We start from the raw sequence: 17,528 nt of genomic DNA on the forward strand, positions 1-17,528 counted from the left end.
TCAGAAAATAGAGAAGATCTGAGAAACTCTTGTCCAGTGTGTCTTGCGAGAGAGGACATCCTCGGGGCCTCCCACCCCGGTTTGCTTCCATTTCAATGGCGTAGGGAGAGCCTGGGGTCATGTTCTCCACCCTGTGGGGCAGAAAGAAGAACCAGAGAGACCTCGGAAAGAAATAAGGGGAGAGGAGAGCGCCCTTCTCTTCCTCCACAGCTTGGGCATCCAGTGTGTCCCAGGGATGGAAGAGGGACCTTTACATCACACAGGGGGAATTAGGGGTTAACAAAGACCATGCCAAGGACATGACCTGTGCCTCCCACCAGCTCTCCCATGTCCTTTGTGCTCTTTGCTCCGCAAAAAACCTCCCCCAGCTCCCCAGCCAGCCTGGACCCTCCCAGGCTCCCCGGGCCCAAGATGTTGTTCTTTGCCTTTGATTTCCAGGAGCTCCCGTGCCTGCTGCTGCTTGGCCCCCGGAGCTTCGCAAGGAACAAAACATCAGAAGCCCGGGCTGGCGGCTCAGGAAGGAAAGGAAACCACGTGCTGGGCTGAGTCACGATCCCACTGGCTCCTTGTCCCGGTATCCCAGCAAACAAGGAGACTGCTGGCACCGGCAGCAAGAGACAGCGGGTCCCGGAGGGAAGGCGGGTTGGATTCCCCAGCCAGCTTTTTGGGGGACTGCTCCTGATCCCTGATTTTAGGGACTATTCTTGATCTAAGGGACTGCTCCTGTTCTTGGGGATTTCTATTTTCTCGTACATCACATGGTAGCACAACGGTTATCACAACTCAAGCCCCTCCTGAGGAGAAAATAAAAAAGAGATGTAGTTTGTTGCTGAGCCCAGGAGCACTATGGCCCAGAACAGGGATATTCCGTGCTCTACTCTTCTCATTTACCGGGGGACTGATGTGATGTATATACTAGAGATACATCAGGCCAGACCTAAGGCCAGGACAGCCCATCACTACTTCTGATAGTGGCAAGGAAGGAACGCCTGAAGATGAGCATGAAAATGGGGCAAAGGTGTGATCCACCCCAGAAATGCTCCAATTTTGGACAGTTTTCAGCTCAGACTTTGATGCAGAAGGGAGATCTCTGTGTGGCCAGGGACAGGAGCAGGACTAGCTGGTGAAAGAGGCTGAGGAAACAGCCCAGAAAGGAGAGGGTGGATATGAGCAATCTTGATCTGGCAATGAAGAGTAGGGCTGGGACACTGTTTGAAGGGACACAGCATGATCGAAAGGAAACATACTGGATGAGGAGGAAGATAGATTAAAAAAAAAGGACTGGACTAGAGGAAAGGACCTTTAGGAGTGGAGACTAGCCTGGGAAAGGGAAAACAGTGAGATCGGGATCTACTGGACTATGCTGGAGTGACAGACCTTGTAATATGAACCAGGACTGTTAATGTTCCAGGAAAAGGTGGAATGGGGACAGATTGCACAGGATGGAGAAGGGGTGGGGGTGCCCATGAGAGGCCAGGGCAGAAGAGCGGGGCAACATGTCCCATGTGGTCCTTTCAGAGCTGGCTCAGGGAGACAACAACCTTCTACTACTGCCCGGGTAGCATGACCATCTCCAAGGCCCTGACAGCTCATGTAGATGCATCTATGCTGGTAAAGAACCAGTCCAGGACCTCTTCTCTAAGCCTGAGCCCAGCTAGTCCATCCTTAATGTTAAACTCTCAGCTTCCAAAAGATGACATCATCCAAAGTGCCAACTGGGAATGACTGATTGAACCAAACCCAGAGCTTGGTTCGGCCTGGATCGAAATCATGCTAGGGAGTCTACTAAAAAGAAACGAGGATGATCATAGAGGAGTGTGTGCAGAGGAGATCCTGGCCTATTCATTTATGAGTACAAATGCAGACTGGGGCCATTGGATAATGTTGCAGGACAGGATTTGTGTGGATTTGTCTGCTAGGTTCTTTATAACCTTAGACAACCTTCCCACCTCTCTGCCCCCACACGCACGATAGCTAGAGAAGCGTGTTACAGTTGCACAGTTGAGGGCTCCAGTATTAGGAAATGCCAGACTCGAGCATGTTTGTGCAACCTCCCTGCTCCTTCCAGGTGCCAAGAGAGCTGGAGTTGCATGAGATGCCGTGATGTGATCATGCAGCGAACGGCATTCATTGCACAGCCACATTGCACGATCATGTAGTGAACTCTTTTTTTCCCACCTTTCCCCAGGACAATTGCTCCTGTTTTCAGCTCCCATTTCATTACAATTTGATGACCTTAAGACACGCCAATGGCTCCTTGTCCCTGCAGCAGCTGAGAGTCAGGAGGAGATGGAGGTAACCTGCTTGTGACTTTTCAACAGCCTGGAGTTTGGGTGTGACACCAGTGACTGGAATATGTCCAGAAGTTTATCATAAATTGAGGAATAACAAGTCCCTCATGAATCTTTCACATTTGGGCCTCCAAATACACACAGAGCAATCCCCAGTGAGAACTGCTGCTGCTTCTTGCCTTGTTGACAAATGCTAGAAGTGAGGCCCGGAGCTTGAAAAAAGTCTCTCCCATCAGTAAGATGCTGCTGCCAGGTTCCCCCTGTCCATTCACTGCAGCGCTGCTGTTGAGTGAAGACAGGGAGGCACCATATTTCCAAACTGGGATCTCTGGGGCTGCCTTGTGTTGGACACCATAGGATGTTGAAGAGGGCTTGTCCTTCTCTGTTACTAGTTAGGGGTCACCTTGGCCATTGCCTGGAGAGGTGCTGAGCTATTCAATTTTGGATAACTGTCCTCCCTTCCACCTTCAGTCTCCACCAAGCTTTATCTGCTGTATCGATTTTCTTTTAGCTGTTTAAACTTTATTTAATCTAGTGAGAAAAACAGCAGCAGTATGTGGTGTCACAAAGGTCAAGTCAGAGACCCAAAAAGGATAAATCATGACCACAGAGTATTTCTGGAGAATTCCCACCAGGTGCCACACATGCCAAAACATCCTTATTTCTTCTTTTTTCTTTCTCGAGGTTTAGGTGCCTTCTTGGTTTGGACATCGGGGACAAGAGGTGGAAGATTAGAAACAGGCGGTTTCAAGGCTAACATCTTCTTTTGGAGTCTCAGCTCCAGGATTTCAAAGGTGGCCTGGATCTCAGCTTGGAAGATCTCACGTGTGGTTTCTGCTTCGACTTTGATCACCTCCTCCACTAAGGACTCCAATCTCTAACGAAGCAAACAGAAACACAGAAAAGTTGGGATTTCTCCTTTTAGAGTTGCTTCTTACTGGCAAACTGGAGTGAATCCAGCTTACCAGAATGGATAATCCTGAAACACATGGTGTGTAAAGAGAGTCTGAAAGAGCTGTGTTTGCTTAGTTTGGAGAAGACAAGGCTTAGGTACCTAAGGGAGGCTGTAGAGAGGACAGAGGCAGTATCTTCCTAGAGATGCACAAAAATAAAATAAAATACAATGGACACAAGTTGTTGCAAATGAAATTCTGGAAGTAGTTGAGCATGTGGACAAGGTTCCAGAGTGACCATAGATCTCCATCTCTGGAGGTTATTGAAAATTCAACTCAGCAAGGTCCTTCTCTAGTAACCCGCTCTTGTTGGCCTTGCTTTAATCAAGGGGTGGGGGTTGGACTAGAGATCTCCAGAAGTCCCTTCCAAATTGAATTATCCTAATATTCTCCTTTGTAAAGCCTCCAACTCTCTTCTCTCCTAGCATGTGGCACTCAGCCCCTGGATGCCTAGAGGAAGGGAATCCTTTCTGTAATGGGTCCTGTGCAGAAGAACACTATGATGACTGTGCAATGTCTCTGTCCCTTTGTGACCCCATATACAGGGTTGAGTAGGAGTCACAGGTCCAGCTTCATGCAACATCTTGCCACAGAATGATTAAGGTAGGAGGTGATTTACGGGATCCCATATGGGATGGGAACAAATCCATGATGGGTCTTCTTTCAAGGCAGAGGCTTGTCTTTGAGGAAGAAAGAAATGGAAACTAGTTGCATGAATATCATGAAGTTGAATGGTCCTTTCCAAACCAACATTGCATTACAAACAAGCCTTTCCCTGCTGACTCCAGAGGAAGGAGGATGAGAAAACCATCAACCCAGACCACCACCATCTTGCATGCTTTCCTTCCCCAACCTCCTGAAAGCTCCCAAAGCGACTCAGAGAAAGTTTCTTTTTCAACGTATGGGACTGACACGTAAGGGACTTGCTGTAATTAAAAAGCCCATTAGAGCTTCCTGGTTGTTCTTCCCTGCTGCTTTCCCGAGTTCAAAAGGTGATTTAGGATGACATGCTCCGCTCTACATGAACTTGCCAGCTACTGCCAGCAGCATGACGAGGCGCCCCTTCATTGTACATTAATTCCACTAGGCATACGGCCCAACAATCAAAGTATCTCATTAAAGTTTAATTAAATTTCCCAAGTGATTTGCTCTCAGGCTGAGAACCTGTAAAGCAAGCTGAAGCAGGTCTCTGTGTGTATGTGCGTGTGTGTATGAACATCTCTCTCTCTTTTTTTTTTTGATTTTCTATCTTTTCTTAATTTTTTTCTTTTTTTTTCAAATTATTTTCAATACTTCATGGCTGGGACATGAATTAGAAACAGAATGGGCAATATAGTCCAGACTGCATAAAAAAAAGATAAAATCCTACAGATTTTATGCACCCACTGATCACTGATATCACTGTCCTCCTGGAAGAACAGATGGATCTTTCACCACAGTCTCTTTGAGGGACATAGCAGGAGTCGCTCTGTTGAGGAAGTAGAGAAGTCACCCTTGGAATAGTTTCTGCAGTCAAAGCTTGGGAAGATTAAAAAAAAAAAAGGAAAGGAAAAAACTAGAGGCAATCCCTACTCAACAGCATTTCATGGCAAAAGAAAGAGATTTCTATATATCAAAGTTAAGTCCCACTGGGCATGTCTCATCCTCTCCCTCATCCTCATGCATGAAATATTGGTAAACAAGCAGATATAAAGGTCAAGTGATTTGCCCCAAGTCTAGAGAATGAATCGGTGGCAGAGTCTTGGAGCCACCTTGAACCTCTTTGGCCTAACAGTGTCTCTCTCAGTAAAGAGTTTTTTACCTCTTTGTCTAGCTTCTCACATGGGTCTTCCACCTTTTTGTACACTTTCTCCAGCATGGTATCCTTCTCCGCCCTCAGTATCTTTTGGAGATGCAACACATCAGTACGTTTGCGGGCCTCAGCCTCCGAGAGGGCAGCAATTTGCCGCTGGTGTTTTTCAACCTCTACTTCCACACCAGCCTCCAACGGGAGAGGCTGCGGGGGCACGCAGACCTCCAGGGTTGCATAGCTCTGCTGCACTGCCCTCTTGTTGCACAGCACGAACTGGTAGAGGTGGAAATGCTTGAAGTATGTGTTGAGAAAGTAATCGCACAAGATGCCCGGCTTCAGCGGTCTCAGCTTTGGCTCGCATGCCGAGAGCTTTTCGTGGAAGACTTTGAGGGCCTCGGAGATGGTTAGACCTGGAAAGAGATTAAAATGGCTCCAGAGGCCTGGATTCAACCCAATGAAGGAAGAGAGGCTTTTCCAGGAGCGAGTCTCCTGTTTTAGGGTCTTATTAGCTGTTCATGAGTGGACAACTATTTCCATGGACTCCAGAGGAGAAAAAGGTAGCTATAATCCTAACTTTGAGACTTTATATGTACATAAAGGTGAGTGAGTGCAGGCCAAATGAGGCTTCAAGAGTCTTCAAGAGTTCTACCTGCAACATTTTGGTACTCTTCCTTTGAAAAGAGGCAGCTCTTAGTAACTTAACTTCCTCCTCCCCTTTATTACAGTTTATTGTTATTATTAGTAGTTACTATTGTTATTGTTGTTGTGGTTATTACTATTAGTGTTATTTTAATTTCCCACAATTTCTCCCTGGGCTGGGCAGAAGGTGGGAGGTAGCCGTTTCCAAAGAAGTGTTAAACCAACCTTATTTAAGGACTCTCCACAACAGCCCAGAAACCTCTGCCTGGAGGCATATGACAAGTAAAGTGGTTGGAAAGTAGTTGGACGTGAATTTTGGTAGCTCAGCATTCACTCAAGGAAACCTCCCTTTACTACTTTGCTGCATGGTATGAAGATGCACCTGAGTCATTATCTTCAGAGGAAGAAAACCTCTCCAAGATGAATCCAGATAATTCCTTACTGGCAGGCTAACCAGGGCCAGAGCCCATGATCTGATTTGGTGGTGAATTGGCCTAGTCTGGCCAAATAGAGTTAAATCCTCTCCAGAACAAGCTGGTTTCATCTGAACAAGCTACCAGTGTTGTTTCCTGACCCATGGCTGGGGACCTCGTGTCAGTGGGCTCAGACCAAAGCCAAGCCAAGGTCTATGTTAACAACAATGTGAATGATTAAGCTCTCATGGCCAGCCTATGTCTTGACCCTGACAAATAGATGCATCCAGAAGGTCTCTGTTATTTCCTGCTAGCTGGAAGTTACTCTCCAGATTAAAATTCCCTGAAGACAGAAGAAGGAGCCAAGGTTGAGGCCTCATTCAGGGGACTGCAAAGATTTAGAGGCCGAGACATTTCGGATCCCTACAGAGCGATTGTGCGCTGTCATAGCAAAAGTGGAAATTCTCCTGTATTTTTCCTTCAGCTGGAGTGGATGGATAGCAAACAAAAGCAAATACTAAAACACTTACTCATATTGAAATAAGCATGAGCACAAAATCCAGTCACCCCCTCGAAACTTCAAGTGAGGTGGGGATTTCCATGTATTGGATGTGTTTCCAGATATAAAGATAAGAGTACAGCTGGTCAAACATTTTCCATTGATGATTTCCTTGCAGAAAACATCCTTCTAAGCAAGAAAAAAATAACTTAAAAGAAAATTCTAGGTTTAGCTTAGTTCTCCTTAAACACACTTAAAGAGAAAACACATTTTATATAACTAACAACTTCTTCACTTTTTCTCCTGTTTAATGACTCACATACATAAAGGAAAAAGAAAGTGATGATTGACCCACCAGGGTGAGGTTGTTTGATTTCTTTTTAATTTGTTATTTCTATTAAAAAAGAACTATTCAGAAAGATCCAAACTCTTGCAGAACATTAATAGAAAATGGAAAAACTAATATTTTTTTCATGGACTATACCTATCTCTTTTCATTAGCTGTAATTAAGAGTTTCTAAGCCAAGTTAAAATTCATTTTAATAATCAGATGTATCAGTTTGGAGGTCAATTTAGTCTTCACATCTTAAAGAGAACAGAATGAAAATACAAAATGCCCAGCTCAGAACCTTTCTTGTTTAGCAAACAGTCTCAACCTTTAAAAAATAAATGAAGCTCCACGAGCTTAATTTTAGAGATAACATCCTGTCAAAATTCCTTTGGAACTGTTTTTACTGTATGTGATGAAGGATATTTATAACTTGGTTTCCTATGGAAATGTGGTTTCTGCAATCTCACTGCTTATCTATGTCTGATGCTCCCTCCCCCCATTACTTTGAAAATTTTTGGCCAGTTTCAATCCAAAACAGGAGTGTGGAAGAAGTTCCGATGATCTGAAGCTCAGACAATCTAAACTGAAAACATCTAGGCAGACAGTTTCTGTCTATGAGAATAGGATCACAGTACGTGCTCAGCTCTACTACTAGACATTAGAGAATTTACATGGACAAAAACCATGAGCAGTGTGCCTGGTCAGTAAGATGAGTTGTGGAGTGAGCTCCTCACAAAATGGCATTGGGATGATGCAGAATTACTCAGGACTGGTCAGGCTTCCAGGCCTCAATTCCTGGTCATGCCACAACCTGCTGCACGACTCTGGGCAAATCACAACATCCTTCTCATCCTCATTTCTCAGCCTGTAAAACTGGGGATGCTTTCAGCATGGAGTCATCTTACAAGATCAAAGGATTGGGTTATTTGGCAGGGAGAAGGGGAGAACCTGGACCATTTTTATGATCCTAAGTTCAGAAGCAGGATTCAAATTCAATGGAAACACTTAAAAGCAGGTGAGTTGAATCCCATCACTAATGTCTATAGAGCAGACATCAGCTTGGGAAGCAGACTCCCTTTATGTCAAGAGAGAAAAGGGAATTGCTGGGATGGATATCCCAGAAACTGCCTGGGAGTTAAAGACCATACTTAGTTTCTGATAGAAGCATCTTCCAGTATTGGAGATTGTTCCTCACACATTCCAGCAGGTCGAGGGAGGTGATCCTGCCCCTCTACTCAGCCCTGGTGAGGCCACATCTGGAGTATTGTGTCCAGTTCTGGGCTCCACAGGACAAGAGGGATGTGGAGCTGCTGGAGAGAGTCCAGCGCAGGGCCACAAGGATGATCAGGGGCCTGGAACATCTGCCCTGTGAGGAGAGGCTGAGGGAGCTGGGCCTGTTCAGCCTGGAGAAGAGAAGGCTGAGAGGGGACCTGAGCAGTGTCTAGAAGTACCTCAAGGGAGGCAGTGAGGAGGATGGTGCTGGCCTCTTTTCACTAGTGGCCACCAACAGAACTAGAGGTCATGGCCACAAACTGAAGCACCAAAAGTTCCACAGGAACTTAAGGAAAAATTTCTTAGCAGTGAGGGTGCCAGAGCACTGGAACAGGCTGCCCAGAGAGGTTGTGGAGTCTCCTTCTCTGGAGATCTTCCAAACCCGCTTGGATGCAGTCCTGTGCCACGTGCTCTAGGTGACCCTGCGTGTGCAGGGGGTTGGACTAGATGATCTCTAGAGGTCCCTTCCAACCTTCAGCATTCTGTGATTCTATGATCCAACCTGAACAGGAAATATTTTGGGGGAGCTTAAAAATATTGAACCTAACTTTGCTACTTGATAGTGTTTAGAAACTGAGTGTAACAGTAATAGAGCTGGAGAGAGATGGGGTTTCCATCGCACACTCCTTTCCCAGTCTGGGCAGAGCTCAGTGGATGCAACACCAGACAGTGAGGAAATTTTGAGATTTCCACCTTACTGTCATTTTGCAGCATTTCCAAACAGAAATGTGTCCTTCTCATTTCATTGTTTTTAAGAATATTCCTCCACGATTATTAAAACATATTGAAAGTATTATGAAGCCTGCTGAAGAACTTTGACATTAGCTGGTGAACAATTTTCTTCTTACTGAATAAAAATAATGAGGTTGCAATAAATACATACGACTGATAGATTACTGCTTTCAATTAAGCAAAACAAAACAGGATGAGAGAGAGATATTTTTCAGAAAAAAAAGAAAAATTTATGAGTTTTTTTTCTGAAATGCTACTTTTTGTCAAAGAAAGAACTATGATATTCGAAACTGAGAGAACAATTCAGATTGCCTGTTTTTTTATCAATTTCAGCCAGCAAAATGACTTTTACAGAATTGGTGAATACTAAAAATCAGGTGTGGGGACTACATATGTTTGGAGATCCCCTTCCTAGCATTACAGCTGAGTTATGTTAGTGGCAGACAATAATTACCCATGAAGTAAGTCAGGGACAATTACAGTCTTGCTTCTGCCCCCAAATCACTACATACCCTTTGACAAGTCCCTTAACCTCAGTGAGTGCTGGTTAACATGTCTGCTGTACAGGAACGATAATTTTTCCCTTAAGGGAACAGGGAAGTTTAATTACTTAGCATCCGTTATGCTCTGCGAAATCCTAAAGAGCTGGGTGAATGCACGCAGTTATTACAGTTTCCTCCAATTTGACAATAATGAGTTGGAAAGAGATTGGTGCCTCTTGGGAGGAATGTCTGCAGTAATAGGTTGAGCTTTGGGAGATGCAGTTATTGGCATGAAGATATTTGGCTAGTAAGAAAGATCCACAGTCCTTCCAGCAACACATGGCAGGAGCACAACCAAGTCTATTGGGGAACCGAGGAGAAGTCGTGTTCAATAAACTGATGTGGTGATTAAGTGCATGATTCCCTTGATGCTTTTTGATGGGAAATGTCTGAAAGACCTGAATTCCAAGGGGATTTGGAGCCTGATGTCCACTGATCTCATCTGGAGAAACATCTCCCTGACTTTCTTCAGGCTTATGTCCATGAATGAGTCATGTCACAGGAATGGTGCTAGGGGAATGACAGTTGGAAATTCCTTGTGCACATCTTATTCTGCCTGGGCATGCAAATCCTTCAGGGATACCACTGAATGAACAGGAATGGGTTATTATCCAGTCCTAATTTACAGCTTTCTGTAAATAAGCCTTAGCAAGCAGAAGTGGAACCTGCACGTGCAACCAGGCCCATATAACTACAAAAAAAAAAAAAAAAAAAAAAAAACAAAACCCAAACCCACACGTAATAAACAGCTTCCCAAATCCAGTGGCTTTGCACACATTCATCAAAAAGGAAGAGACAAAATCCTCATGTTCTTGATCATGTTATTACAGTGACACACGCGTTTCAAAGGACAGGCTTAGGGACAGCATGTGTTTGAGGTGCACAGTGCAAGGCAAACCTGTCTCTGCAGTAATTAGTGCTGAGGCACCATAAGTGGTGATGCCAGAGGAGAAAGAATTCCTCGCCCACCACAACTATCAATATTATCCCTGGACAAGGCTAACTTCCAGACTTCACAGGAATTGCCTGGTCAACTTAGTTTGCCCAAGCAAAAACCATGCCAAGGTCTGTGCTAACTGTTTAAGGGGGGAAGATGGTGTTCCAGTGCTGGTGCCATGCAACCCTCCCTCTATTAGCAAAGCTAGTGGAGATATAACCTAAAAGCTCAAGGCTGAGCTGATTTCCTTAAATTCCCCCTATCCAAAGATGAGGGTTGAGGCACTCCAGAAGTGCTCTGGATGTCCTAAGATAGGAAAACATTTGAAAACACATCCTTCTTTATCCATTCTTCAGCCTTTAGGACATTCTCCATAATATGTAGAAGGGGAGCTAGAGTTGGACTTAACTAGCTGACAGGGTGGCTAATAAGACCCAAATTTGCTGATCAACCCTTGTTGTTTTACTGTTTGTGTAAATATTGTTATTTTAACTGATTTGCTAGAGGATCTCAGCCAGGGTCCAACAAAGTTTTATGCCAGCTTTTTTTATAAAGAATAAAAAAAAAGGAAGTCTTTCACCTGTATCTTACAGGTATGTAAGTGTCTTACAAACTAAGAATTAAGGAGGCTGAAATCTTGAGCTAACATATGTTTAGGAGGTAGCTTCACTGTGACCACATGCTGGTTTCATTGAGTGAAATCCCCTAAGATTCACTGGAACTACCTCTTATTTACTTCATTTTAAGCAAACTCCGGCACACCAGCTGCAGTTTACTCCTCCCTTTTATTGCACCCCCTTAACACCTAATCACACCCACATCCATGTGCGGTAGCTCTGCTGAAGCACAAAGAGTTACCCTGGATTTATAGCAGCCTTACGGAGAACTCAATGAGGTGCTACCATTTCTGCCCCAGGACCTGCAGGATAGGAGCAGGCAGAAGAGACACTCAAGTTCAGCTGCACAGGAAAGTTGCATGTAGCACCAAGAATCAGCTGCACCCCAACGCTGAAGGAAGAGGACAGATGTAGCGGAAGGACATCTCAAGGCAATGCTTGGTCCTGAACTCCCTGGACCTTTAAGTTACTTAAGGCTTAGGTAATTTGGGTTGCAGTAGTTATGGGTGGCTGTCTGCAAGCTAAGCAAAAGCAATGGAGAAGACAGGGAAGAGCCCACAGGTCTTCTAAGATTCAGACTTTGCTTTCTGGTATACCCCTTCCTCTCACTAGGACACAAAGAGCTTATATTTAACACACTTTCTGCCCCAGTAGTGCCTCTGATTTCCTTCCTTGTAGGTCTCTGTGTGAGAGCACAGGTTGTTTCAGGACTTAATTTCCATTAGTTCCTCTGCAAGGGTGAGAGGCAGGAGAAAAATGCAGTAATAGAGAGCACAGAAGGCAGTTCCTGTAATATGCATGAAAATGCACCTCCAAATATTTGTCAGGCACTCACTAAATCCTCAAAGTTTTACTCTCCATCCTATCTTCTTAAACTGAAAGATTATTTTTTATTCCCCCTTCACTCCAAAAACTTATTTGTGGAGGTACACTCTGGCTTTTTCTCAGGATTTCAATCTATCATTAGCATCACATGCATTATTCAGTGGGCTGATTATTAATGAATCAGCATAGATCCCTCCCCTTTGAAAGCTGAGAAAAGCTTGCAGCTTTGTCAGAATGCCCCATGGCCCTTCCTGACCCAGCTGATTGCATGAGGAAATTTAATTTCTTAGTGATGTTTAATTAAAATTTAATCTAAATTGTTACGAAGTGGATGTCCTGAATAGATTTTATTTCAAAGAGAATGATTAAAAAAAAAAAAAAAGCCTTGATCCGGTATAGTACCAGAAAAGTAATGAAAGGCCACATTTCTGCAATGACCAGATTGTAAGATCTCTGGGTCAGGAGAAACAGGAGGTTTTGGGGTTGTTCGATCCATGACTGACATTTTATTATTTGCGAAACAAATAAGGCATGAATTATGATTAAATTCATCCTCTCAGAAGGAGAAGCAGTCAGAAGAGTCAGTAGCCAACAAAATCCACACCTACACTATTAACCCTTTGCTAAATTCTGTCTAAACATAGCAATCCAGAAGCAGTTACGTAGTCCTGCTCAGCTGCCTCTCAGGCCATGCTTCCCTTTTCCTTTTTCCTTCCCTTCAAAATCCACCCTGCAGCAATTTAATTGAGCTGAGATCTCATCCTACATCGAATGTGTCAAATGGATAAAGCCTGCGGTAGGAACAAGTTGTCTATGACAATAATTCACCTCTGAAATCAGCATTATGCAAATGTGACCAACCCTAATTTGTGTGAACAGGCCTGCATTATCTTATGAATAAACAGCTCTGTGAGTGTCAGAAGATGAAATCTCGCAATCTTCCCTATGCAAGGTCGAATCCAGGGCAGATTAGGACATTTACTTCTGTTTTGCCCCATCAATATGATGCTTCCATATTGCCATCCAGCTAGAGGCACCAGCTCTCTGATGAATTTTGCCTTATTAACATCTTAGTTTCATTCCACAGCTGCAATAAAACTGGCAGTAGACAAGCAAGGTGACTCAGGCATCAGCAAAAAGGCCTGTTCTCTCTTTACCAGTGTGGTGGACACAGTCCGCCTCCAAAAGATGAGTGAGATGTGTATGTCACAGAATTTGGTACCTAGAAAATGTGCCATTCCCTGTCCTCTTTCCATCCTGGGCAGAAGATAATTGATCTTTTGCTCATCTTCTAGGTGGGCATCTCCTGCTGGACTGTGTTGATGTGGCTTTGTTACTGGTTTCTTTCATTAGCTACTCCATCCTTCTCACTCTCAATGAGGGAATGCAGAATAGAAGGATCTAACATCCTTGTTTCTTGCTTAGCTTAACCTAGGCCAGATTCGTTTCTCAGATGTATCAGTTAATGTAAGAAGGAATTTATAAATGACAAGGAGATGGCTTTAAAAAAAAAGACATCCCAAAAGGAAGAAGAATTAGACTTATCACATCTTCTGGAGTGAAAAACAAAAACAAACAAACAAAAAAACAAAACAGCAGAGGCTTACTTTTTGTATAGAAGTATGGAAGTATTTGGCACATGTGAACGTGAGCCCGTATCATAGAATCATAGAATCGTTAAGGTTGGAAGGGACCTCTAGTGATCATCTAGTACAACCCTCAAATATCCAGAGTGTTGTATCCAGCTTTGGACTTTCCCATGCAAGAAACACATTGACAAATTGGAAAGAGTCTGGCAGAGGGTCACCAAGACAAATAAGGTGCTAGAGCACAAGGTTTTCAAGGAGACACTGAGTGTGCTGGGCAAGTCAAGTCCTCAGCAGAAACATCTAAGGGGAAATTTTATTCCTGTCTTCAACTGCCTAATGGGAGGGTATAGAGAAGATGGAGCCAGACTTTGTGGATGCCCATAGTGAAAGGACAAGAAGCAATGGACACCAACTGCAAAAATAGAAATCTCGATTAGATAGTAAGGGAAAAAAAAGAAAGAAAAAATAAAAAGAAAGCACCATGATGATCAAAAATTGTAAGAGGTACCAGGGAGACAATGAGATTTCCCTCTTTGAAGATATTCAAAATACTGCAAGGCAAGACCCCCAGTAATATGTTATAACTTCGAAGTTGGATCTAACTTTAAATTCACGCTGCTCTGAATGAAAAGGCTGGACCAGAGACCTCTAGAGGTCCCTTCTGATCTGTAGTAATCTGTGGTTCGGTCAAGAGCCTAGGACAAGTCCCAAATTGCAGGTTTTCTTTGTCAATACTGTCTGTAAATGAAACTTTAAGGAAGTTCACACCAAGCTCCTCAGCAAAAGGTGACTGCCCATCATGGCTCAGAGCTGCACTAAGTACACACCAGGCACACCCAGCGGTGTGAAGTGACTGTTATCTCATAAGCAAACAAGCAAAGTATTAAGTCTAATTTATTTCTTGGCAGCAAGTGGGGGCAAGAAACAAACAGCCTGATGATGTTTGTAAATGGCCACAACGGTGCAGATATTTTCAAGCACTAATCTTGAGTAGTAATCAAGAGTAGTTCTGCCCACTCTGAAACTCTAAAGCAATGAAAAATGAAGTTCTGGCAGGATACAGTCCTCAACATTTACAGGCAAGTGAATTCTGGGTTCATTTCAGTTGAGTAAAACCCTAGTAGCTCTATCAGCTTTAATGTCATCATTCTAGTTTTACCCTTCTGTAATGGAGAATATGTATCTAGAACTGATATACAAGAAAGGATGTGATCTCAAGCAATGTAAGGTGTCAATAAAAACAGAAATATTGTTCTTTGCCCTTGTCACACAAGGGATGGCAGTCTCAGTCTTTGATTTGACTTCTCACCTCTGCTACAGTTCAGACATACTTTGAAAAGGTTGAGACAAAAATAGAGTAAAATGCCAAGATGGGACCTGAGACCAAAGCACAAAGCCTCGTGAATGGTTCGAGTTAAGAAAGGCCTTGAGCTAGTAGGAAGAGTAAAGTGCATTCCTCCAGGCTGAATGTCCTCTCTAGGGAATGAAAATGTCCACAGATAAGCTTTCCAAAGAAGCAAGTTCTCACACACCTCAGCATTGATGATATACGTTAAGTCAAGCTGCTCTGGTGGACCACAGCATCCACAGAGCTGGGAGCAGACCCCTTACTTCCAGCCTGCCCCTGGCCAGCTGCATGGAGCAGCTCAGATCCCCGTTTGGCAGGAGATGGATGGATGTTGTCATCGCTATTACAAAACAGGGAAGCTCTTCAGCAGCTCACCGGGAGGTAGGGTGAGGGCATGATTTCATATCAATCACACCGGTGTGAATATGCCGGCAACCCTACCCGACTTGTTGGGCTGGGCTGCGCTCCCAGACGTTTAGCCTGGAACAAAGCAGAGCGTGACTGTTTCTGGTGTCCCCAGTAACCACGGCTCTGAACAAACTCTGTGTCTCAGGGTGGTTCCCAAGCTGGGCAACTTCAACCTCCACTGACTATTCTGCCTTTATTTATGTACGGTGCAAATTGTAGTCCTTCTCGGAAGCAACATCTGTCTGCTATGGCCTGGATTTTGAGCTACCCATGCTACAGCCTTTCATAAACACCTCTCTGAAGACATTTCTTTCTCTCCATCAGCTTGGATGACTCAAAGTTTGCTGCACACCTCTAAGTTTCCCATGTTGCCCTGTCATGGCCACTACCCATGACACTGTAGGTGCAACCAAGTACTGCATGCTCAGAGAAAAAAGAAGGTGTATTTGGGGTTATTTCTTCCAAGGATCACCTCAGGTTGCTGGGAAAGCTCTCAGTTTTCCCCCTCATACAGAAAAGGGAAAAAGCCCAGCCTGGACCACACCACCTTCCTCACCTTTCATCTCCTCGAGGAGCTCCTCCGCAAGCTTCCCAACTGTCGCCACTGCTGCCCAGGAGAGGCCTTTCCTTGCGGCGAACATGATGCTGTTGTAGAGGATGTCCAGCCGGATGCTACGTTGCAGGTCCCAGACTTCATTGAAGGGTTCCCATCCCAGGAGTTCCCGCAGAAGCTGCCGCCCTTCGTCCCGCTAGCACCGAGGAAGAAAGTGAGCGTGGTACAGCCTCAAAGCCCACACCGCATGACACCCTCTGAGATGCTCCTTCAAGGTGCCACAGACACTCCCAGGAAGAAACAAGAAGATGGACACTGACTTTATTCATTGGGCTATGCAAGCCTCAGGACTTGGGGTTGCTGAAAGCCAAACTCTCCATCCTAGGGCTGGCACAGTTCACTTTGGCTTTGGTGGGAAAAGAAGGTGGACCTCAACTCTGTCCTCTTCCTGATGGCCTGATGGAGGGACAGGATAATCCTCATCCTAATCCTAAGGGCACTGAGAATGCTGGGGAGAAGATGATTGGCAGATCACCTTTCTGTCCCCATTTAAACAGGGAGCAATGGGCAGTTTAGTCCGGCTCCATGCATGTGATTGCCACTAGGCTACCTTCCAGGATGGATATCCACAACATCAGGGATTCCAATGCCTTGGAAAATCATTATTTCCCTTTGCTCATTCTATGGTTGTGAGGGGACTTCAGGCATTTCAGAGAGGTTGGGGGAAGCCAGAGCCAAGATCTAGCTCATGGTTAGAAAATATTGCTGCTCTTTCCAAGGGTAAAGTACATGCAAGTCTCTGAAAGTGGAAAGCAAAATGAAAGAGGGAAAAAAAAGAGAAAGAGGGTATGGAGTTTAAGCAGAGCTTCAGTAGAACATCTGGGGCTGATTTTTAAATCCCATAAGGACGCAGGGTGGAGCCTGCCCTGTTGGGGTATTTAAAACTATTTTACTTTGGGTGAAGCAGTGGAAACTCAGGTCACTTCCTCTGGCTTCAGCAGTGTGACATGTTCTCCCTCCTTGGCTGTCCACCTCCTGATATTCCCAGGCTATCTGAGAACTTCTGTATTAATAAAAGTGACTTTTACCTGGAGCTGGACTACTGCCCTCACCGCTACGGGCGAGAGAAGCACCATCTTTACTGGAGTGAGTTGCCAAGCAGCAGTCTCCTCGGCACCACTGTTCTACTCCTGGCAACATTTTCAGAGGCAACCCAGCCTTCTCCATGGCCAGAGCAAGACCCTTTCTCCACACCCTTCAAGCTGACTACTGCATGTCCCAAGCCCCAGAGCTGTGAGTCAACCTGTGCAAAAAAAAAAACCCAAAAACCAAAAAAACCCTCCCCCAAAAAACAAACAAAAAAAAGCAAAAGCTTTTTCTCCAAGTTTGAGGATAGGGTACAAGGCAAGGATGCAACTCTTCCTGACTGAAAATTTTGGATGCAGTGAGCACCACTGCCTGTGTCAGCCCCTGGGAGGAGGGACACTAGCCCTAATTCTATATCTGGTTTTGGCCAAGTCAGTCCAAGTTGGGGGAATAGAATGGGCCAAAGGCCATCTTCAGTCCCATGCAGTTAGGGGGTCAGCACCTTGCTTTGGAGGGAGTTTAACAGCATGGGCATTGCCAGCTCTGACAGTTGGCCTCAGGACCTATAGTTGGCCATAGACGCTCTTCAGTTTCCCTGTCACCTTCCTATTCTGTATCCATGTAGCACCTCCAGAATCGATATATGAAAATGTTGGACTGAGCAAAGCACAGTTATTATTGGCACTTCTCTCTAAACTGAA

General features: G+C 44.7%; 1 protein-coding gene across 1 annotated transcript; it reads right to left on the reverse strand.

Annotated features, from left to right (window-relative positions):
* Window positions 1-2,903: 2,903 nt before the first annotated feature.
* Window positions 2,904-16,877, reverse strand: CUNH8orf74 (chromosome unknown C8orf74 homolog). The gene is made up of 4 exons (XM_010216677.2): window positions 16,830-16,877; window positions 15,745-15,937; window positions 5,046-5,446; window positions 2,904-3,168 (listed from the first exon to the last, which is right to left on the reverse strand). Exons 1-4 carry the CDS (start codon window positions 16,875-16,877, stop codon window positions 2,950-2,952), a joined length of 861 nt encoding a protein of 286 aa, XP_010214979.1. The 3' UTR covers window positions 2,904-2,949.
* Between the last annotated feature and the right edge of the window lie 651 nt (window positions 16,878-17,528).

This window comes from Tinamus guttatus, unplaced genomic scaffold (genome assembly GCF_059628265.1).
Source record: "Tinamus guttatus ecotype Peru unplaced genomic scaffold, ASM5962826v1 Tinamus_guttatus_pri_ptg000548l, whole genome shotgun sequence".
In the NCBI taxonomy this organism is placed as follows: Eukaryota; Metazoa; Chordata; class Aves; order Tinamiformes; family Tinamidae; genus Tinamus; species Tinamus guttatus.

Coding starts and splice junctions, on each gene's coding strand:
- CUNH8orf74 (XM_010216677.2), bottom strand. CDS start 16,877: ATGGTGCTTCTCTCGCCCGTAGCGGTGAGGGCAGTAGTCCAGCTCCAG. Junction 15,938..16,829: donor GGGCAGTAGTCCAGCTCCAG/GTAAAAGTCACT, acceptor CCTCGGTGCTAG/CGGGACGAAGGGCGGCAGCT. Junction 3,169..5,045: donor GTGAGAAGCTAGACAAAGAG/GTAAAAAACTCT, acceptor TTGCTTCGTTAG/AGATTGGAGTCCTTAGTGGA.